The sequence below is a fragment of the Camelus ferus genome, chromosome 19, assembly GCF_009834535.1.
Source record: "Camelus ferus isolate YT-003-E chromosome 19, BCGSAC_Cfer_1.0, whole genome shotgun sequence".
Lineage (NCBI taxonomy): Eukaryota > Metazoa > Chordata > Mammalia > Artiodactyla > Camelidae > Camelus > Camelus ferus.
In genome coordinates this window covers 28,893,701-28,916,860 of record NC_045714.1, presented here as the reverse complement: position 1 = coordinate 28,916,860, position 23,160 = coordinate 28,893,701, and the positions used below count along the sequence as shown (strand labels likewise).

At 43.1% G+C, this 23,160-nt stretch overlaps 1 protein-coding gene across 7 annotated transcripts in view; it reads left to right on the top strand.

The window, feature by feature from the left end:
- Window positions 1-23,160, top strand: part of PLCB4 (phospholipase C beta 4) — a 384,413-nt gene that overhangs the window by 310,967 nt on the left and 50,286 nt on the right. For all 7 annotated transcript variants that reach the window (XM_032461834.1, XM_032461837.1, XM_032461836.1 and 4 more), the window contains 9 exons: window positions 86-181; window positions 4,689-4,789; window positions 8,386-8,421; window positions 10,531-10,672; window positions 11,334-11,418; window positions 11,767-11,891; window positions 13,802-13,853; window positions 20,868-20,970; window positions 22,859-23,023. In XM_032461834.1, coding sequence (XP_032317725.1) covers window positions 86-181; window positions 4,689-4,789; window positions 8,386-8,421; window positions 10,531-10,672; window positions 11,334-11,418; window positions 11,767-11,891; window positions 13,802-13,853; window positions 20,868-20,970; window positions 22,859-23,023 — 905 coding nt within the window. The remainder of the gene's footprint in view (window positions 1-85; window positions 182-4,688; window positions 4,790-8,385; window positions 8,422-10,530; window positions 10,673-11,333; window positions 11,419-11,766; window positions 11,892-13,801; window positions 13,854-20,867; window positions 20,971-22,858; window positions 23,024-23,160) is intronic.

Sequence of the window (23,160 nt, the reverse complement as noted above, 5' to 3'; positions counted from 1 at the left end):
CTTTCTTGGTGTCAGTCTTCAAGCCCAAGTTTTATACATGATCTAACACCTGTATCCTTTCCTTCTTACTTCTTTTTAATAACAGAGCAGCTTGAAGCTTTGAAAAGTATGATGGAAGCAGGGGAATCCGCTGCCCCAGTGAACATCTTAGAGGATGATAACGAAGAGGAAATAGAAAGTGGTGCGTTGGTTGTTTATTTTTTTTAATGTACACATCACAAAAATGCTTTTTAAAGTACGAAAAGCATGAATGTGTCTCAGTGGACCGTTTCCTATATAATGTGACATTTCAATTCCTAATAGTTGGGCTCATGCACCAGCCTTAATCTTTTGCTGTTTTGGGGTATTTTTCCAAACAGTGTGACTTTGAATGTACCTGCGCACTAGGTTTTAGTAGCTTAGTCATCGCCTTTCCTGTTGTGCATTCAGCTGTTCAGCAGTGATTCACAGCCAGAGAGTCCTTGAAGCAGGGCTTAGAATGAAAAACATTTTTGCAGTCCCTTCCTGTAAACAAAAGCATGACCATCCGTGTTGTTACTGGTGACAGCAGCAAGGCGAGTTAAAAGGAAAGGAACGTGGATCTAGACTCTCAGGAAATGATTGGTTTGGCTTGTGTGCACACACAGTGAACTGGAAACTCAAAGCCACGATCAGACTTTCACGTTCAAATTTCTTCAAATAACCAGTTACCAGTATTATCTGTACCTACAAATCTGTATCTTTTTATATCTCTTACAATGAGCTTCTGTTTTACTTTGCCATAGGGCCCCAACCAGAATCTTTGGCTTTAAGTGGGTCACTTGAAAGGTTTGGAATGTTTTTAGAAAATTATTTGTTCATGACGTATCATAACCATTGATTAACAACGTGACATGAGCATTGATTAGCAAAGTAACTTGGGCATGCATTGTGCGTCTGTCAGTTAGACAGTGCCTTGAATTTAAATATTGTCTTTGGGCCAAATAATTTAGGAATACCTGTAGAAACTCTATTTTTTATATAAGCATCTGAAATAGAAGATTTCCTAAGGGAAAGTCTGATATTATAGGTAAAAAGCTCTTAGTAGAGACTCCTGACTATGGAAAAGACTTGATAAGCAATTTACGTTGCACACCCAGACCTTGGTAACATGGCTTCCTTTCATATGTTTCATACGGCAGGGAGGGTCTCAGAGGCCAGAGCTACCTGACAGTATTTAATCAATGCCCGTTGTGGTTACATATTGCTGTGTAACAAATCACCCCAAAACTTGGAGTCTCAAATCAATACTTTATTGTTATCGCTCCTTGTTCTGTGAGTCACCTCGGCTCAGGTTGGTGGTGCTCCCTTTGGTTTCTCACGTGGTTTCCTGGCAGATGACATCTGGGGCTGGAGTCATCTGAAGTCTCGATGGGGCCGGATGTCTGAGATGGCTCACTCGGGGCTGACGGTTGCTGCTGGCTGTCTGTTGGGAGCTCAGTTGGGTCTGTTGACTCAGACACCCCTATATGGCCTCTCCACATGGCTTGGTCTCCTCCTTCTTGGCTTGGCCAGGTTCCTTAGTGGAGCATTTTGAGGGCCAGTGCTCCAACAGGCAGGAAGCAGAAGCTGCTAAGCTCAGTAAGAGCTGTACCTGGAACAGGCCTGTCATCACTTCCTCTATGTTTTCTTCATCGAAGCAGCCTTAGGGCCCAGCCACGTTCAGAGGGGGTGGGTGAGTGGCAAGATCACAGTGTAGAAACGCAAGTGGGGAAGTAGGTACTATTGCATATGTCCTGGGAAAGTGCAGTCTGCCACGTTGCCTCCTACATTATTTCTGTTTTTTTTTTTTTTTTTTTTGCAGATAATAAACCCGAGCAAGGTTTAAGAATAAAATTTTGAAAGGAATATATTTCGAAAGATCAAGAAAATATTTCTAAAATTTGAAAATCTGAATATTACCTGGAAACTGTTCCTTAACTTAGGTTAAGTTTCATAGGTGATCATCAAAAGCATGTGAGGTGTTACTAGACACTATAATCCAGTAAAACAAACTGCAGAAGAGTGGAGTAAATTAACAAGAAAGAAACAGTGATGTTAATAAGAACAGCGACGGTGGGTGTACCCACTGTGGATCACGTGCTTTACATCCATGCCTCATCTAATCTCCATTCAGCCCAATGAAACAGGTGTTATTACACTCATTTCTCAGATGGGGAAACTGAAGCTTAGAGAGCCTACATAGGACCCACAGTTGGTGAGCCGTACCACTAAGATTCAACCCCTTGATGCCAGGGTCAAGACCTTTTATACCTTACAACACTCTCCTTCTAATATATAGGACCATAAAGAGAGCACAGATATGAAAAATCATTGTTAAAAATATCTTTCGTTTAAAAAAGGAAAATGACATAACTGATAGACGTCAAAGATGTGAAATTTCCTGAACACACACTTTAATCGATAACAAGGGTCAGTAAAAATCCCACTTACCATCCTGAAGGGTATTTTCTCAGCCTTTATGCATCTGCTGATGATTCTTACAGACCAAAAAAAAAAAAGAAATTTTTGCCTCTAGTGACTCCTGTGTAATACACTTAAGGTAAAATTTTGATTAGTTTTAACAGAAATAATCATGGGGAATCATAAGCAAGTAGGAGAGTAGTTGAGAGGACAGGATCACCCACCTGAGTTTCTCTCTAAGGGTGCAGAGGTTGCTGCCTTACCAGTTATAGACGTGATTCCTGAGTTCCCTCGGTCGTACTTGGCTTTAGTTCTGGTCAACCAGTTGGCTGTAATTACCCTGCTCTCATAGTGTGCTCCTACCATCCTTGAATGACCAGAGTCTCTAATTTAAATACTTCAACACAGCAGGCAAGGGGAAACCAAGCTTGGTTCAAGAGGGCTGGCCTGCCTGGAGGCTGTCGAAAATAGAGAAGGCTCCCAGTCAGCGAAAGCATGTGCCCAGTCATTAGGCTGGATTTAGACTCAGGCAAGCCGTGGGGAACGCTGGAGTTGTGTCTGGTTGCGGTCTGTCTGTGCATATGTGCACGCTCAAGAGATGGTAACCTGTATTCATACAACCCTTAAAAAAATAGTTACTGAGTCTCTACTGCATCAGTGGGACACATCCCTTGAAATTCAAGTCGTTTGCATCTGATTGGACAGCTCAGACTAGAGATCTACAGAGTTGAGATTCAATGGTGGTGGCAGGAGGTTTCAAAATCTGGGGTACAGGTTGTAGGTCATGGAACGCAGTGTCGCATTAAGAGCCTTGGGCTAAGAATCCTGAGAAACACAGGTTCGTATCTAACTCTGTGACCTCCGACAAGTCACATCGTATCTGGGAATCTGTTCCCTTTAGCTGTAAAGTGAAGACACTGGACTAGATTATTTTAAGACCTCGTCCAGCGTCTCAAATCCTTTTTTCCTACCCAAGGCCTGTATGACCTACTTAAAAAAAAAAATAATAATTTGCCTCCAGAATATCCCCTTAATGGAGTATCAGTTTCAGAAGGGGAGGGTGTCTGTCTCTTTTCCTTCACCTCATCCCCTGCCTGGAATAGCACATGCAAAAAGCAATCCAAAATTCTAGATCTGAGACTCCCGTCAGTTGCAAGGTGCTACCGCTTTATTGACTAAGAAAGAACAAATGCCTCCGATGAATTGTAAAACGCCATGGATTCAAGGATACCTTGCAATATCAGATGTATTAAAATGTGACGGGAAATTGCACCTTAGAATCAGTGTAAGTTTTTCATTTAATCCTGTTCTTGTGTTCTCCTCCCTTCCACCTTTTAACCATGCTCTTTTAAAAGATGCCCCGAATTCTTATGGGTCTGCTCAGCAGCCCCTCAGAAATTGTTTCCCTGTTGGGTTTTTTTAACGGTCAGGGTCCCTCATGCTCTGTGCTGTGACGGTGTGGATTTGTGTTGGCCGTGGCCTGTGGCCTGTGGGTGTCTCCTCATCCTGGCCAGTTTGTGGGCAAATTCCTGGGCACTCCAGAACGGGCGTCATGGGGATACAGATCTCACCCCAGTGTGTGGCTCATTTTTCAGTGGGTTTCCACTGAAAGCCTTGGGTGGGTACCAGAGGTCTTGTCATTTCCTGGACCGGTGGACTGAGTGATGGCATCTGGGCCTCTGTTCGCAGCCCAGGCCATGCCCGCTTCCTACCATGAGTGTGAGGAATGATTTCAGAGTCTTTTTTAGAACTAAGTAGATTTGGCAGAGGGTCTACAGGAGCAGTCCAGTCCTTCCAGGCTCTTTATGTGTCACACCACTCCAGCCACACATCATGCAGCCCATAAAATTCAAGGGGACATTTTTGTCTCCTTTTCAGAATTATTAAATGTATTTATCATCTTGTTTTCTCCGGGTGTCATGGAAGATCCAAAAAACCCCTTTTACGAGTCACGGGTCCTCCTGCGGTGTGGAAGGCTTTACTTTTTTAGGGTTAGTGTCTTGGGATGCACGTAATCACTCACTTAAGAAAAATGCATTAACCATCAGGTATGTCAAAAATCATGGAAGACGCAGGTGAAGTAACAGGCGTGCCCTTGGACTTTGTGTAGCTAGTGGAGTTCAGTGAGAGTTTTATTTGGAGAAAAAAAAAATTGCGTGTTTAAATGTTCCCATTTCGTTCGCTTCCTTCCCCGCTCCCCGAGACTGGGGAGGAGGCCGGACCCCTTGTAAGCCGGCTTCATGGATTTGCCTTTTGTCTTCCCGCAGCTGAGCAAGAGGAGGAAGCTCACCCCGAGTACAAGTACGGAAATGAACTTTCCGCGGACGACCTGGGTCACAAGGAAGCCGTCGCCAACAGTGTCAAGAAGGTTGGAGTCTTGGGGCCCCTTTCCTTTTGTGATGCTTAAGAGGCAGTAGCGGTTGTTTTGACATTTCAGAGGTGTGACAACCACAAGGAAATAAAGCACCATCTAATTGCCCTTCTCATTTGGGTAACAGAATCAGTATCTGAACTCGAGGCAAAGGCAGTCCTCAGTTAGGAAGGACATTTAAAGGACTAACTAGTCATGCCCAGTGTTGACCCCTAACTATTTGGCCCCATGTCCTTTAAATGTCATTTATTGTGTAATTACAGGTGAGTGGGGAGACGACAGGGCCCCAGTGGCAAAGGTTAACGTGTTCAGAGCATCAGGAAAATGACCCCATCATCCCAAGCAAGCCCTCATTAGAGAACCAGTCCGACTGGTTAGAAATCTCATCTCCCTCCTGATGCAGAGCCAGCATAGAAACCTTCCCATCTGTCCAACTCTAAAGCCAAAAAAAATAGTAACTGTGTTCCTACTATGTGCTGGGCTCAGTCTCGGCCATAACAACCCAGAAGGGTCAAAACACCCTTGGTGTCTGCCCTCCTGGAGCTGATGACCTGATGAAGTTCCTTGGAAGAGGGTGGGAAAGGCAAACCAGCCAACAGTCAGCTGAAGAATCATAATTTGTGATAAGAGCTATTTGAAACTCCAGACGAGTGCTCAAAGGGAGAACAGCGAGGTGGAGAGACTAAAACGAGGAAACGAGAACACGCAGGGTGATGAGGAACCGGCCACGCACAGAAAGAGAGGCGTTGCTTTGAGCGCCAAGGGACCACAGCAGTGGGCACAGCGAAGGCAGCGTGCACAGAGTGAGCTGAGCGAGGGGTCGAGGAGTGAAACAAGATGGGACCAGACAGGCAGGGGGGAGCTACATGCAGGATTTGGGAGGCAGCTGTGAGAAACTCAGATGTTAATTTAAGTGACATGTGGAGCCATTGAGAAAGTTTAAAATAAAGGGGCAGTGCTGCCAGTCGGAGTTTTTAAAAATCACTGTGGTTATGGTATGGAGACCAGTTTAGAAGGAAGGAGGCGTGGATGCAGGAGAAGCAGTGGCCTGGCTGCTGCACTTGGCCAGACCGCTGAGGGTTCGCCTGGATGGTAGACACAGGGCTGAGTGGATCCAAGGTGTACTGAGGAAGCAAAAGTGATGCAACTCGCTGATGGGTGGCATGTGGGCACGTGAGGGAGGCTGGGAGCAGGGTGACCCTCTAGGGTCTCTGTTGGAGGAACTGGGGACAGTGGGGAAGACTAGAAGAGAAAGAACTAAGGAGTTTCAAGTGGGACCATTGGTTTGAGGCCATGAGATGCCCAAAGGGGCAGGGCTCTGGGTGTCTCCACAGCACTGGCATCCAACTCTGGGTTCACTTCCTAACTGTAACCTCGAGTAGGTCACTTAACCACTCAGCACCTTGGCTTCACATCTGCAAGATGAAGATAAAAGCACCTGTTTCTTTGGTCCATCATGCAGAAGGAATGCATTTCAGTGCAGTAAAGAGCTGAGGATGGTGCCTGCCACGTGGTCCCTCCTGTGAAGTCTTGGTCACTGCTGTGTTAGCATCATTTTCACCTTCACCGTGGTTTTAGCATCGGCCCCACCTGTTTCTAGAACGAGAAAAGAGGTCGGGCTAGAGACATAAACTGGGAGTCCAGGAGATCGTATTTGAAGCCATGGATGTAAACGCGATGGTCCATGAGACGAGGCAGAAAAAGAGGCCCAGGTGGAGGAGCCCTGGTTGAAGGCAGGCTCCCAGGAGAGGAGCCGGGAGAGAAGGGGGAGAAATGGGAGGGGAACCAGGCAGGGGGACTGGGGAGGCCGAGAGACCTGTGGCGAGAGAAAGACAGAGTTGGTGGAGCATTTTCCCGACTTCACTGAGGTGTAATTGACATCTCATATTGTGTAAGGTTAAGGTGGACGACGTGATGATTTGATATATGTATATACTGCAAAATGATTACCACAGTAAGGGTAGGTAGCCCGCCCATCACCTCACATGGTTACCTCCATGTGTGTGGTGGGGTTGGTGTGTGCGGCGGGGTGTGTGCGTGTGTGGTGAGAACGTTTGAGCCCTGCTCTCAGCACCTTTCCAGTATACAATACACTGTTGTTAACTCCAGTCACCAGGCTGTACTTGAGATCCCGGAATTTATGCCTCATAACTGGGAGTTTGTACCCTTGGACAACGCCCAGCCCCTGGCAAAGTGGTCGATTTTTTTTAATGCTACTGAGTGATTGAGTAAGAAGACTCAGGAGTGTCCATTGCATTACTAGCCTTGGAGTCACTGGAAACCCTGAGAAGAGAGGTCTCAGTGGGGCGGTGGGGGCCCCTGGAGCAGACAGATGTGAATGAAGAGATGCTCTGCTTTTGAGCAGTTTTGCTGTAAAGGGAGCTGGAGGCTAAAAGGAAGCTGAGGAGTCAAGGGAGTGTGGTTTTCAGGACGGAGGAACCTGGAGTGTGTCTGCAGACTGCTGGAAAGGGGGTAGGAGCGAGGGAGAGGCCAGTCTTGCCCGAGGGAGAGAGGATGAGGACCTGTGGATTCCCTGAGTAGGCGGGCTCACGGTGACGTGAGGATGTGGTCTTTGATGGGAGCAGTGGTACTTGATCATGGAGACTGTGGATAAAGGTGCAGGTGGGTGTATACAGTAGGTGCTAAGAAAATGGGAGAGCGTTTGTCTGCTGAGCAGAGCCAAAGGAATACTGCCATTACAGCTACATTTTCCGATTCAGAGGACTGCAACTGCTTTCGGGGTATTAAATGCGTGCTGAGACTCGGTGCTCACCTTCATGCTGCCTTTGTCAACACCCAGATGGAGCGCTGAATAGCTTAAGAGGGACCCTTTACAGATCAGGGGAGGTGGCCCCATCGATGATTTTCCCAAGCCCCAGGACTAAATCACTAACCAAATTACCATAAGGAAGCATCTCAATAGGCGAAGGCTGTCAACAAAGATGGGAGACAAGCAGTAAGATGAGCTTTTCTGGTTGGAAGAGAGTTAGATCATCATATCTTTCCAGTTCTTTTTTTTTTAATTTATTGAAGTACAGTCAGTTACAATGTGTCCATTTCTGGTGTCCAGCACAATGTCCCAGTCATGCATATACATACATACATTCGTTTACATACTTTTTCCATTAAAGGTTATGACAAGATACTGAATATAGTTCTCTGTGAAATACAAAAGAAACTTTTTTTTTAATCTATTTTTATATATAGTGGCTAACATTTGTAAATCTCAAACTCCCAAATTTAGCCCCTCTCACTGCAAACGACATGATACTATATATAGAAAACCCTAAAAGCTCCACACCAAAACTACTAGAGCTGATAAAAGAATTCGGCAAGGTAGCAGGTTACAAGATTAACCTACAAAAGTCAGTAGCATTTCTTTCCACTAACGATGAATCAACAGGAAAAGAAAGTAAAGAAACCATCCAGTTCCGCTTTGCCCATGGATTTGTGTTACAGGTGACTTCCCATCTTAACAAACGAATAGACTCACAGGGGTACCTATACTTACTTAAATATTTACATGCGTATGGCCGAGTACATTTGGAATTCTGCCCTTTAGAGAAGTAAATGATTTTCTTTCTCTCCTTCAGGCTTCAGATGACCTTGAACATGAAAACAACAAAAAGGTAACCAAATGGTTTCCTTGTGCGTTTTGATTTCATTATGAGAAATCATGTGTGATGCCCTAATGTTGAACATTTTATGCTAAGTGCTGTTACTCTATCTTCCCCCACCCCCTGCCCATGGAGTGTCAGGTGAAAATGTTTGTACTTAACAATGTTTACACCATGGAATGTCAGGCTAACTGTCTGTAGGTGTAATATTTACACGCTCAGTACATCCATTTGTAAGAGTCTTCAAAAGAAAGAATTACTCACAGTGACAAAATGATTATATCCTGATAAAACCACAAAACCTAGGGTAGGCGAGTAAGATGATTTCCCTAAAAATAAGTGTTGAGAGCAGTTAGGCATTTTCTTGGTTGGAATTGGAGATTTCATTCCTACAACAGGAGTACATAATCATCAACACACTGAATTTGAAAATAGAAATGACCTAAGAGGTCAGGAAATTCATCTTATAGCAAAACAGAAAGGCGATCTTGGTTCCGACTCGGCTGGGCTTCTGAAAGATTGTTAGTTTCACAGTGCACACATTCTAGGTGTTACATTTGACATTATTCAGTGTTGACTTTATGGCAAGGAAAGTCAAGTTACATTTTTAATTTCTTTTATCCTCTTCACAGCTCATGATAGCAAAGTGGTCTTTTTTAGTAAATGTGTGTGGTTCATTACAGTAGTGAGACTGATGGCAACCACAGGCAGAAATGTGCCTTGTGATTTCATTCCCACGTTTCAGAGCTTCAGAAAATACTGTCCTGTCCATGGGGTCCTATTGTATTTGGAGTAAGACGCTATCTTCTTACTGTCTCAGTATTAGGTTTGGAATAATTAGGGTTAAGTCTGATCCCATTCCTCTCCTAAGATACTTGTGAAATTCTCTTCTACTGGAATTTCATAAGGTATTGAGGTCAACAAGGGACAGATTGACCTTTGGTCACTGATACTTATTAGCTAAGAAGCTGTGACCAAGTTATTTTAATCTTTAAGGCCTCAGTCTTCTCCAGCGGTCAGTGGGTAGGACTCTAATCCTTGCTGCACGTGATGACAGTAATGAGGCTGTCCATGTGGGAATTCTGCCCAGTACCCAGCTTGCGGTACTGGTGTAACTTATTGTCATTAAACCACAGGAGAGGAATTAGATATGCCTTTGCCCTTATTTAGGGGTTGGGATATAGGGGAAAAAATGATTTAAAAAAAAATCCCAACAAGTTACATGATTCAATTATTTATCTCAGGCTTTTATTGTTGAAATCAGTTTGATGATATAGAATGTGAAGTTGGGAGGTTAATAAATGGTCTGACCATTGTTATAACTAATGCATTGATTCATGTGAGTAAGCAGTTTATCCATCAGTGTCGATCTCAACTAAATGTTGATCACTTTTGAAGGCATTGTTTTTGTTGTTGTTGAGTTTGTTGGTTTTGTTCTGGCTTACTAAGAAATAAACCAAAATAATTTGTTTCTTTTTCCCTCTTTGCAAAATAATGCAGTTTTAATATGTCCTATGTAGTGGGGTATTCGATTATTTTAAGAATCAGCTTATGCCTGTGGCTTGAATTTGAGAGTAGTGTTAGGCAAAGTGTGGTTCCCCAGACCAGTCACTTCATAGCTCTTGGGAGCTAGTTAGAAATGCTGATTCTTGGGCCTTGGCCCAGACTCACTTCATCAGAAACTCTGAGGGTGGAACCCAGGAATCTGTGATTTAACAAGCCTAGATGTAACAAGCCGACTGAAATTGATGGGCCACTGTTCTTGAATTTATGCCACAATTTGTGACATTATGAATCATACCTGCTATGCATATTTCATAGCATTGCTGTGAACTTCAGTATAGTTTCTGGAATATTTTGAAGTAAAAAAAAATGGCCCCAAATCTAAAAACTGTCCCAAAAATGTAAAGTAAGCTTCATATTTTGCTATTATCTCCATTTGCATTATTCAGAGCTTCAACAGACGTTAACTTTTACAGTTACCCTTTAGTTAGCATAGCTGAGGAAGGAGAATGTCTTTGCTTTTCAATCTGTGTCTGTGCAAACTGTCTCTAGTGAGGAAGTTTGGCGCTTAAATCTGAGAGTTCATTGATGCTCACGCTCCCCTCCTTGTGCTTGTAGGGCCTGATTACTGTAGAAGATGAGCAGGCGTGGATGGCATCTTATAAATATGTAGGTGCTACCACTAACATCCATCCGTATTTGTCCACAATGATCAACTATGCACAGCCTGTAAAGTTTCAAGGTTTCCTTGTGGCTGAAGGTAACACCAAAGGTTAAATGCTATGGCCTTTTTTTTTTTTTTGTCTGCTTTCCTTCGATTGTGCTGTGAGCTGTGATCTGACTTGTCATTTTCTTTTCTGGGCACACGGGCTGTTCTTCCACATCACTGGTACTTTGTTTTCACAGACCAAGTAGCCCCCCCCCCCCCCGCCCCGTCCTTGGTACGCGAGGGCATCGTGTTGTCATTCCCCATGTCGTCCACAAGGTGGCGCTGAGAGACTGTGGATTTGGTACCGCTCCAAGCGTTAGCCTCTTGCATGAGATACTTTCGTTAAGCCTGCTTTTAGTCAAAAGCTGGTCTCCAGAAACGCATAAAGTATTTTGAAACTTTGCACAATTATTTCTGGGTGGGGGAAACCATCAGCAGCAGCATCAAAAATACGTATTTCAGGAGTGGCTGTGTGTGGCAGTTGGTGTACACATGACTTGTTTCATGACTCCAAACTTAATGCATCGCACTGTTTTTTTTAAGTGAGACGTCTGCATCCGCAGGACACTAATGAAAGTTGGAGCTTCTGATATAATCATGGAACCCCTGCCACCAAGGCCTCGGGATTCAGGGTGCACTGATACTTACAGCTTGTCTTTCTGGGAGGGTTTGGCGGCGGGGTTTCTAAGTGCATCTTTGCTTTTCTTTACAGAACGCAACATTCATTATAACATGTCTTCTTTTAACGAGTCAGTCGGTCTGGGCTACCTGAAGACACATGCGATTGAGTTCGTGAAGTATCCTTCTGTATTAAGTGGGACGAGTCATTGGTGAACTCTGCTTTGGCAGGAATCTCTGAAATAGATCAATGGCTAATATATAATTGTGGTTGTAGAACTAATATAATAATATATGTGGAAGACCACCGCAGCTGGGAAAATCTGCCCAAAGGCTGACCTGCTTTTATAATTTACACGGTGGGTGGTGGTTTTTCTCTGAAGCATCATTTATAAATGTGAAATTTCTCTTCTGTTGTCTGCATGTTTATCATTGATCCAGATCGTCATTGTCTTAGCTCTTTGTTATATATTCATCACTGCTGGAATGCGCTTCCCCCCAACCATTTTCCTTAATACGTTACACAGTTACAATAAACGGCAAATGAGTCGCATTTACCCCAAGGGGGGCCGAGTCGATTCCAGTAATTACATGCCTCAGATTTTCTGGAACGCTGGCTGCCAGATGGTGTCACTCAACTATCAAACCCCAGGTAGGAACCAATGTCCAGTGACCTCAAATTCCAGGAGCACACTCTGACCGCTCTGACTGGAGGGTGCCGGCAGTTGCAGTCAGTTGGCTGTGGGCAGTTTTAAAGGAAGTCGACATATGGCCCAAACAATGTGTTGTTGGATTTACATAATGGTGAGGCATTTAAAACTCAAAGCAGAAGGATAAAACAATGGTAGAAGATGATAGATTTTGATTTAAATAGAATTTCCTTTTGGAAATGCCATGACTGATCTGCTAAACATTGTCCCTGTTTCCAAAATATTTCTGATTTTTCTTCCTTTTGGATCAAACTTATCTTCCTGTCCAGAGACAGAATGAAATAAGAGAAATTTGAGTGTTTTTATCCAGTAATGATGACTCATTTCTCCTTTGGAAGTTACCCTTGCCACTGTTAACATTCAGCAGAAATCACCAACATAGTGGCATCTCACCTTAAGGTTGCTAAAATGGTATTTAGGGAGTAATAAACCCTTAGACGTACTAATGTATAACTTGCTCCTCCAAAGTGCACTCTGAGGCAGAATTCCAATACAGAGTGATTGTTTTTTTTTCCCTGCGAGGAGAGGGGTCAATTTTTATAAATGCATAAACAAAAAAATTTTTTTAAGTTTTCAAAGTTTGCTTAAGACGAGGATCACAAGGTAAAGGTTAGAGATAGAAAAAAAATAATACGCTCTAGTTGCTCACTTAAAACAAGCGAGAAATATGCCACAAAACCTATGTACTTTCTATGGTTAATGCCACAGCGTGGTCCTTAAAACTGGTTAAAAAAGAAAACACCTTTCTTGTTCTGTCCTTTGCTGTATGAGGGTACCTCCCATGGTTCCCAGTTTAGGGGGCATTTTCTTTCTCTAGTCCATCCATCATACCTTGTGAATCTCAGTCCACCTTCCTCCCTATTATCTGAACTGACCTAAAGCGCCTACGACTTGCATCCCTTTGGCATGGCTGTGTTTCCCACCCCTCGGTGGCGCTGTCTTAGTGAGCAGGAGCTCCAGTCAGACTTCTTTGTCAAGATCTTCTTGGTCCGGGGAGACGAGACACTAGATTACTTTTGTCTCTTGACAGTAGCCCTGTCAGGCTCACTCTGCTAAACTGGGACCAGGTACCAGTACGATCCCAGAGCGTTTCTAGCAGAAACAAAATAAGATCAAAAGGCACTGCTGATTTTATTTACTTACAAGGGGGTCAGGTTGTGTTCTTTGTTGCCAATCAGTTGGTTATGTGGTTTAAAGGATCCGAAAGCAGTTTATTCACTAGGTCGACTTGTGTTTTATTCTCTAACATTTGGTTTGATCGCAAGATTTTGAAGAATAAAAAAAGAATCCATCAGCCGACTCATGTCTTTCACTGATGAAAAGAAAGAAGACAGTGTTCGGCTGCAAGGGGAAAATCATAAGCCCTGCCAGTGTAGACCCCACCAGAAGAATTCTTCTTTAAGTCCCCAATTTTTTTGTGATACTTCGTTTATTTTTGATTCATTTTAATGGCGCTTTATATTCACATGACCCTACTGGGTATCTCCCACATACCCTTCCTCGGGGTCCTAAGGTGCATCCTCTCCAAATCTGTGTCAGGTTGGACATCCGAACTTTCAACACTGATAGAACCATCATATAACTCACATACTGAATCCAAATTTTAAAGCCATGCCAACATGATCTTTATGAAAATGCATTTTATGTCTAATTTAAATTAAACACAAGGTGATTGCAACATGAAACAGAGAGTTGTGTGCCTTAAACAGACCCAGAGGTACCTTGTGGTATAAAAAAAAAAAAAACCTTTCAGCCTGGGATCAGTATCTGATTTCCATTGTTCAAAATCACCCCATCAAGATCTTCTTTGTCCAGGGAGACGAGATGCTAAATTATTTTTGTCTCTTGACAGATTTAGCGATGCAATTGAATCAGGGAAAATTTGAGTATAATGGATCGTGCGGGTGAGTAACGTAATTTAAACTGTTGTCACTGTGTTCCACACTCCATGCTACAGCTGTAATGAAACCGTGTCATTTTTAATTAGGGGCTCCTGGATTTAAACTGGGTTTGAGGGAGGAGAGAGAAACAAATGACATCCCCAGGTCAATTACATTTGCAACGTACATTCTCCATCGACCCCCAATTTTGCTCAGCAGATTAAAAAAAAAAATTGACCATGAGTTAAGCAGTTTATTATACACACTCTAGAGTTTAATTCTCTCACTTTAAATTCAGTAGCAGAGGTTTTCCTAGCTGGGACAGATCATGACCCCTGCCCATCTGGACAACAGAGGGAGACACGGACATTAAATATGTGTGTTTGACCTGGGACAAGTAGTGAGGTGAAATTGATTCGATTTATAATGAAGCCACGGGTGTCAAATGGAGTTTATTTCAGCTCAGAAGGAAGCTTTGTCCTCTCTTAATTGTTTTGCATGTCTTGTAAATAGCAGTTACCGAAAAATAATGCTGCGAATGTCGTACTAGTTTACTTAAATAGCACTCCCTAAAATCTGTGAACCAAGCTGTGAAATAGGAAATGTTAATTTCACCAACACGCTGAAAGGTTAAATGGAAATATGAAGTTAAAATTCTGTACAGCTGGGAAAAAAAAAAAAAACTGTGTGGCCCTTTTTCTCCATGCAAACGTTTCTAAGCAGCACGGCAGGTAAATAATCCCAAAGCACTGCCCTCAGACCTCTAGACTGATCCAGCAGAGGACCATCTCCTCCCACGATGCTACTGTCAGAACGTTCCTGGCCTCGCTGGTTGGAAATCTGATTTCCATCACTAAAATCAGCCGGTCAGAATTTTCAGCGAGTGTGGGTTCAAAATGCACATTCCCACCTCTGCCCGCCAGGGCGCCTCCACCCACAGGTGACAACCCTGCTCCCAGGGCCACCCACCTGCAGCAAACAGGCCATCTTCCTCTGCTGTGTGTTTTGAAAGAAATAAAAATTGTGCACCTTAATCTGATACAGTCTTCTATGTCAATTATATCTCAATGAAACAGGAGGGAAAAGAAAAGAAAATTATATAGTTAAAAAGAAAACGACCAAATACACATTTCAGGGTATTTTTAAAGCTATTTCGTTATTTAGTGCAGAGCGTTCAGAGCCAGGTGGTCGTGCACGTAAACTGATGGGGGAACCCCCAGTGGGGGCTGAGGCAGTGAGGCTCAGGGGCGGCTGCGGTGCGGGGGCAAAAGCCTTCCGGGTTTGAGCCCCGGGTCCTCTGCGTGCTGGCTGAGTTGCCCTGGGCGGGTGTGTTAGACTCTGAACCTTCGTTTCCTGCTGATAAAAGGAAGCCGTAACACTCGCCACCCCGGGTTTGTCGCGACTGCTCAGTGGGGATGAACTGAGTGAATCTGAAGTACTTCACAAACTGCCCATTTCTGTGCCAAAGTGAGTTTGAAGAAAAGCTTAAGACCATGTGGCCGATCACGTGCAGGGATCACGCAAGATTAAACGAGCGATCTGTTCACACCAGGCCTGTGAGGAACACGCACGGCTCACACCCGGCTGTGCTCCCGTCCAGAACTTTCCTGGGGCCCAGCCATCCCCAGGGGTCTTTCCACTCCCTCCTCGGCCGTTTGATGGCTAGTCCTGATGCGGGGTTGGGGGGGATGTGTCCACGTGAAAGCGGTCCCAATGGGAGCTCTCCACCTTCACTCCATTTCTTTTCAAGAATTTCCATTTTGCCAGAGTTTGCATGTTCAGAATCTTATTTTCCGCACCATTGTTTATTTTAAAATACGTTCATAAGCAAAGATGGTGCTACGTTAGCTGAATTCTGTGCTCATGTGTCAGAAGTGATGCAACCAAAAGCCTGAGTCCCACCAGAGGGACTAAAAAGTATTGACTGTTCCTTGGGGCAGCCTGACTACAAGAGCCGTTCACAGTGTTGCTCAGGGTCTGTGCCCCACCTCTGCCCCGTCCCTTTTCCCTGCAGCCAGCTTGGAGGCAGTGGTTGTCACCAACAGGGCAAAGAGAAGAAATCTCACGTGCGTGCTGTGCCCCAGGGGATGGAGGAGTCTAGCTGTAGATACGGGGACAGCCATGAAGGATGCGCTTCCCAGAGCCAGGCGTCTTTTCACCGCGTTGCCCTGTCAATCTCCTGCCCACCTGCAGGGACTTAAAAAAAATCCCTGTGGGCTGTGTTTGAGGGCTGCATTTCCGTAAAGGGAAATCCTGTGCCTTTTAGGCCTGCAGTGACAAACAATAGTTGTTTTATATGGAGCATCCATGTGCAAAGTCCTGGATCTACCAATAGTGAAAAAAACATTGGAAACTTACCTGGGCATCCCTGCCTGGTCTGTGGGCTGATCTTTGAGGAGGCCACGCCACTGGGTCTAGTAAGTGTGTTTTTTTTTACCCAGAAAGTGAGCAGTCGTTTATAACAGACTCATATTTAAAAGGTGGAAAACTGAGAGACTTCTATAATTCCCAACGGAACAACAGAGAACCAATTAATTTTTCAAGTCTTTTCAGGCTTTCAGAGGAAATTGGGTGGTTGCTATCAAAATAGTACGGTGTTTTATGATTCAAAGGTGCACACTTTTTATAGAACTTTCTGTCAAATTGGAGCATGTCTTAAAATCCATGGTATCTTATAGTCAGCAGCCATTTTTGCTTTCTTGCTGGTAAGTACAACAGTGGAGTGTTGATGACATAGGATGGACTTCCTTATGACGCCATCCTCTGAGTGCCACCTTTCTCTCCTGCCCTTGCCTTCTGAGACCCTAGGAAGTCCACGGGGAATCCTGGCATCCAGCCACTTGCCATCAGCTTTGGCCTTTACCCATGTCCACCACACAGACCTGGATGCTTGGAATGAGTTCATTTCCTCCACTGAAAAACACCAGGCAGGACCAGCTCCATGTGGGGCCCCAGGGCTCTGTGCTCATAAATCATTAAGAATTTCAGGACAGTGTGTGCAGAGCATGAAGCCAAGAACAGAGCGTCTGCAGCTGCACACTCCCCAAGCCCGTCCAGCATCAGCTTCCCCATGGGTGCCCAGGGCCGCTGGACACGCACAGCCCCAGGTGTCCCCGCAGGTGGCCGTCCCTGCTGCCTCAGGCAGGACCAGAACAGACATTCGTTCAAGACAAGCTGGCTCAGTGTCAGAGTCAAGCTAGGGATCCTGTCAACCTGCTATGCGTTCTTTCTTTTTTTTGAGTACATAAAGGAACACGTTACACTGAAGGCTGCCTCCTGTGGAGAATCACACAGGTTTCTCGCCCTTTTCTCCTGGCATTCCTTATTTGTGATCGCTCACAGATTCATTTTCTTCCAAACAGGTCTGAGAGTGGGGAATGTGGAGGAATGTTTTTGGCACAGAGACATCATCAGTCAAAATCACATTTCCCTATTTTGGGCGAGAAGAGTCTCCTTACCCTTCAGAAATGACTGAGGGCCACCACAGAGGGTCCTGAATCTCGGACAGCCACTGTCCAAAGAGAATCTGGACTGGAAAGATGACTACAGTCCTGTGTGGACCTCAGAGTCCCACCTTTCTCAGGAGGCAGAGTCCCTCATTTCCCACAACTGGAGTCCAAATGCTGCCCCCTGTGAAAGCCAGAAACATGACCCATCACCTCCCCTGGCCGCTGATGTCTGACACTTGGCCACAGGAAGCTGGCAGGCTTCCCTTGGAGAAGTGTGCAAAGTATAGTAGTTACTCATCTGTGGTCCCATCCCAAGTCTTGAGTTTTTGCTCCATCATCAGATTTTCCAGTGGTTAACACTAGCCACAAAAAAAGGTCCAAATCTAAAACTCAGTAAACATAGAAAACAGTGTATTCTATGCAGTTAGAGAGCTTTTGTATGAACATTACAAGTGGCATTCTCTTGGAGACAGGTGCATGTTCCAAGTCATCTTTAATATTTGAACGATTCTATAAACTCTGTATATCCTTGGTTTAAAAACCGCTGTCCCTTGTTGGAAGTTCTTTATGGATGGTTACATCCAAGTGAAATGTGGCTTTATTTTGTAGCACTTTTTGTTCAGACTTAAGATGATAGCAAAGAATGGCAGCTTTGTCAAAAGCAAAAAAAAAAAAAAGTGACTTTAAACTTAAAGAAAAAAAATCATGCTTCAGGATTCCTTTTTGGTTGTATTTTAAAAGATAATACTAAATCTGACATATCTAGAGGAGAAACTAGTAAAAGTTATACTCCGAAGGAATATAATTTGATCCCAAATGGTGATTCTTTTACATGTAAAAGCAAATCTATAGTTTTAAGGGAGGTGCTTTTTTTTCCCTTTTATGTATTGTTCATACTAGTGTGGAATTTTCATGTCTATGGTTATAATCATTTCTAACAAACAAATTTTTTTAGAGAGATGAAGTTCTTTGACACAAGTTTCAGGAAAGTTCTGGATCCAGCGGAGGCGTAATTCTGTGGCCATACCCTGTGGGATTAAGGGGCAGCCATCGCTGGGGATCAATTCTGAGACATTTTAATCACATCAAGGAAGAAAACACATACCCTTTAGCTATCACTTTGCAGTATCCCCTGCCCCCTATCCCAGCCTTAAGCAACCACTCATCTACTATCTATTTGCTTATTCTGCACATTTCATGTGAATGGATTCATACACTGCATGACCTTTTATGTCTCTTTCTCTTAGCATAATCTCTTCAAGGTTCACCTGTGTTGTAGCATGCACCAGCACTGTATTTCTTTTTATTGCCGAAAATTTTTCCCTTGGATGGATGGATATACCTTCGATTATATATCCCTTCATGTTTTGATGGACATTTGGATTGTTTCCATCTTCGGTTGTTATAAATAGTGCTGCTGTGAACATTGGTTATAAGGTTTTGCGTGGGCGTATGTTTTCACTTCTCTTGGGCACATACCTAGGAACAGAATCGCTGGGTCCTATGGTAACTCTGTGTTCAACTGTTTGAGGAACTCCACACTGTTTTCCGAAGTGGCTGCACCATGTTGCATCTCCACCAGCAGTGCTGTCTGAGGCCTCTAGTTTCTCCACCTCCTCATCCATCCTTACTATTATCTCTTTATTTATTATAGCCATTCTAGCGTGTGTGTACAACAACTATCTTATTGTGGTGCTGATCTGAGTTCTCTGATGACTAACGATATTAAGCATCTTTTCAAGTGCTTGCTGGCCGTTTGTCTGTCTTACCACTTGCCCACTTCTTACCTGGGTTATTTGTTCCTCATTTATTTTAGATACAAGTCTCTTACCAGATACATGATTTGCAAATGTTTTCTCCCATTCTGTGGCTTGGCTTTTCACTTTCTTGAGACTGTTCTTTGAAGTGCAGGCGTCTTTATGATGAAGTCAAGTTTATGTACTTTTTTCTCTCATTGCTTACACTTCTGGTGTTATGTCTAAGAATCCATTGCCGAATCCCGAGGCACAGAGATTTATCCCTATGTTTTCTTCTAAGAGTTTTATAGTTATAGCTTTTGCATTTAGGTCTTTGATCCATTTTGAGTTCATTTTACTTTAGGATGTTAATTAAAGAAGGGGCTAGTTTTATTTATTTATTTTTTGCATGCAGCTATGCAGTTGTCCTGCCACCATTTGTCTAAAGACAATTCTTTCTCCCACTGAATAGTATTGGCATCCTTGTCAAAAATCAATTGAGCATCAGTGTATAAATTTATTTCCGGACCGCCATTTCTATCTCATTGGTTTATGTGTCTATCCTTTTGCCAGTACCAAGCTGCTTTGGTTACTGTTGTTTTGTAGAAAGTTTTGAAGTTGAGAAGTATGAGACCTCCAACTTTGTTCTTTATCAAGATTGTTTTGGGTTTTCCTGAGTTTCTATTTTAATTTAGGATCAACTTGTCATTTTCTAGACAGAAGCCAGCCAGGATGTTAATAGGGATTGTGTTGAATCTGTGCATCAATTTGGGGAATAATGCCACCTTAACAGTGTGAGGTCTCCTGATCCATACACATGAGATGTCTTTCCGTTTATTTAGACCTTCTTTAATTTTCTTCAACAATGTTTTGGGGTTTTCAAGTTTATGTACTTACTTTGTTAACGTATTCCTAAGTATTTTATTCTTTTAGGTGCTATTATCAATGAGATTGTTCACTTAGTTTCATTTTTGGATTGTTCATTGCTTGATGCATAGAAATAAAATTGATTTTTATACGTTGATTTTGTATCCTATAACCTTGCTGAACTCATTTATTAATTTTAATAGCTTTTTAGTAGATTCTTTAGGATTTTTTTATATACAAGATCATGTCATCTGCAAACAGAAATAGTTTTACTTCTTTCCAAGCTTGATACATTTTATTTCGTTTTCTTGCCTAATTACCCCGGCTAGGAATGGAGAAATAATAACATCTTTATTTTCACCTACCTCTACCTGAAATGTGACATTTCCCAACTATTAACGTAAAAAGCAATCCACAGTAATGACAGAAATGCCTCTGATTCTGACACCAGTATAAATCACAGATATATGTATATCTCATTCCTGTTGCTAGAAATCTCAAAATACCTTTATGATTATGAGTGCTTTGAAACTCTGGTAATTATCAAACTTGCCATTAGATCTCACAATTTAATATATTAATTAAAACATAATTAATAAAGAATATGCATTTTCCATATTTTGATAACTATGGCTCATGTAATTGGTTTTTCATTGTTATTCTTTGCGTTTTATTTTATGCCTGTAAGAGGAAGTGTCTGAAGGGGTCCATGGCCTAAACAAGTTCAGGAAAAGGTGATGGTGTCAGAAAATCATGGATGTCCCGGAGCCTGGAATCTGGAAAACGTTCCCTCTTCCCTGCTGCCCCTCAGGATTGCCCACAGGGCAGGGATATTCTCTTTGGTGCTTAGGAACCTCTGCCCAAAAGCTTAGCTCCTCAGTTAGAAATGGGGAAAAAGATGTATTCGGTGTCTTGAATAGTGATGGTCTTAGTCTTTATAAAAGCAACTAGTAAAATAAACTCCTCCGATGCTTTTGTCCCACCAGGTACCTTCTCAAGCCAGATTTCATGAGGCGGCCCGACCGCACATTTGATCCTTTCTCTGAAACACCTGTTGATGGCGTTATCGCAGCCACTTGCTCCGTGCAGGTGAGGCTCCCTCTCTCCCAGAAGAGTACAAACGTGTGTGCAGGGGGGTCTCGGAAAAGTCTTCAGAAATTACCGTTACAATATTTAATGTCAAGTTGCAAGATCATGTGTGGCTCTCAACTTTGATTTAAATTCTTTCTTTTTTTTTCTTGAGAGACTTTTTTTTCCACAAGTGAAATCATTAGCTACTTTTAATGAGAGAAATCAGATCAAAAAAGCACCTGGTACAGTATGTGGCGCAACGGGGACTCTCATGCGTTGATGGTGGGAACACCAAGTGGTACAACCACCCTGGAAAACAGGGTGACAGTCTCTTACAAAACTCAGCATACTCTTACCACATGATCCAGCAATTGCATTCCTTGTCATTCACCCACACGATTTGGAAACTTACATCCACGCAGAAACCCACACAAGGATGTTTGTAGCGGGTTTACACATAATCACCAAAATTTCTAAAACAACCAAAGTGCCACTTAGTAGTTGAGTGGATGAACAGCTGTACATCCAGACAGTGGAATATTATTTAGTTCTAAAAAGAAATAAGCTATCAAGTCATGGAGACATGTTTGAAACTTAAATGTACCTGACCGAGTGAGAGAAACCAGCCTGGAAAAGTGGCATACTGTATGATTCCAACTATGTGACATTCCGGGAAAAGGCAAAACTTCAGAAACAGCAAAAAAGTACCATGAGTTGTGGGGAGGGATAAACAGGCAGACCGCAAAGGATTTTAGGGCCGTGAAGTGATTCTGTGTGATGCTACAATAGTAGCTACATGTCATTATACATTTTTCCAAATCCATAGAATGTACAACCCCGAGGGTGAACCCTCAGTGTAAACTGTGGACTTGGGTGATCACGATGGCTCGTCGGTTGTAACAAATGTACCACACGTGGTGCAGGTGACCCACAGTGGGGGAGGTCGTGGGTGGGGAGGTAGGGGAATATGAGAACTCTGTACTTTCTTCGCAGTTTTTCTATAAACTGAAAACTGCTATTAAAAAGTTTATTAATGAAAAAGATACCTACTCTATGAGTCCATTTACACAAAATTCTAGAAAATGCAAACTAATGTATAGTAACAGAAAATAAATCAGTGATGTTCTCCAGACAGAGATGGAGGGAGGGATGGCCACCACAGGGCACAAAGAAACTTGGCGAGGTGATGGAAATATCTGTGGTCTTAATTGTGGTGATAGTTTTACAAATGTGCTCCTGTGTCAAAACTGATCTCACTCTACATTTTAAACATGTATAGTTTATTTTATGTCAATTATACCTCAAAAACCTGTTTTAAAATTATTAGCTATTAGATAATGTGAAAAAAAAACCCTAATAAATGGCTATGGTCATTTGGAAGGTAAGGGAAAAATAATTTCTCCATGGCTTTATAATAGATAGAATTTAACTCTGGTCTTTACAAAAAAATAACACTGTCCTGTCTGACCATTGTCAACTTCAGTTTGGCATGGTTTTCTTTCTGTCTCTTTTCAAAGCTTTTGAAAGAGTTCAGAAGTGTGGCACGGCAGAATTTCAGAGCTATGAAGGGATCTTAGGGCACATTTGAACCCATTGTTTCATTTCATAGGGATGGATACTTCCGTGAAGAGGCTGTGGACACTGTGTTTGTAGTGTGTGATTGATGTATGTTTCCCTCTTTCTTTCTCTAGACAGCTCTCAAAAGCAAGACCTCTGCCTGGAATAGTTTTCACGTATAGTGGTTGCTTAATAATATTATAATTTAATAAGGAAGGAGTACATTGTTTCCATAGAAAGTGAGACCTTCTAAAGATGAACAGAGAACTCCTGCCTGCCAGACTGCTCTTTGCCCCTGATAATCACACGGACTTCACTTCTCTCTCGTCCTACCTCTCTGCTGCTCCAGGTCATCTCGGGTCAGTTCTTATCCGATAAGAAGATCGGCACGTATGTGGAGGTGGATATGTACGGGCTGCCCACTGACACCATCCGGAAAGAATTCCGAACCCGCATGGTGATGAACAACGGACTCAACCCCGTTTACAATGAAGAGACATTCGTGTTTCGGAAGGTAGGGTATTTTGCACATGTCAGTCTCACTCGGCCAAGTCGGGAGCCACATTTCGGTGCATGTAGGGGCCGTTATTCAACCCCAGATGTCTTCTTTGCCCCTTCTTCTGATGCATCCGTTCTGTGGCTGCCATATGA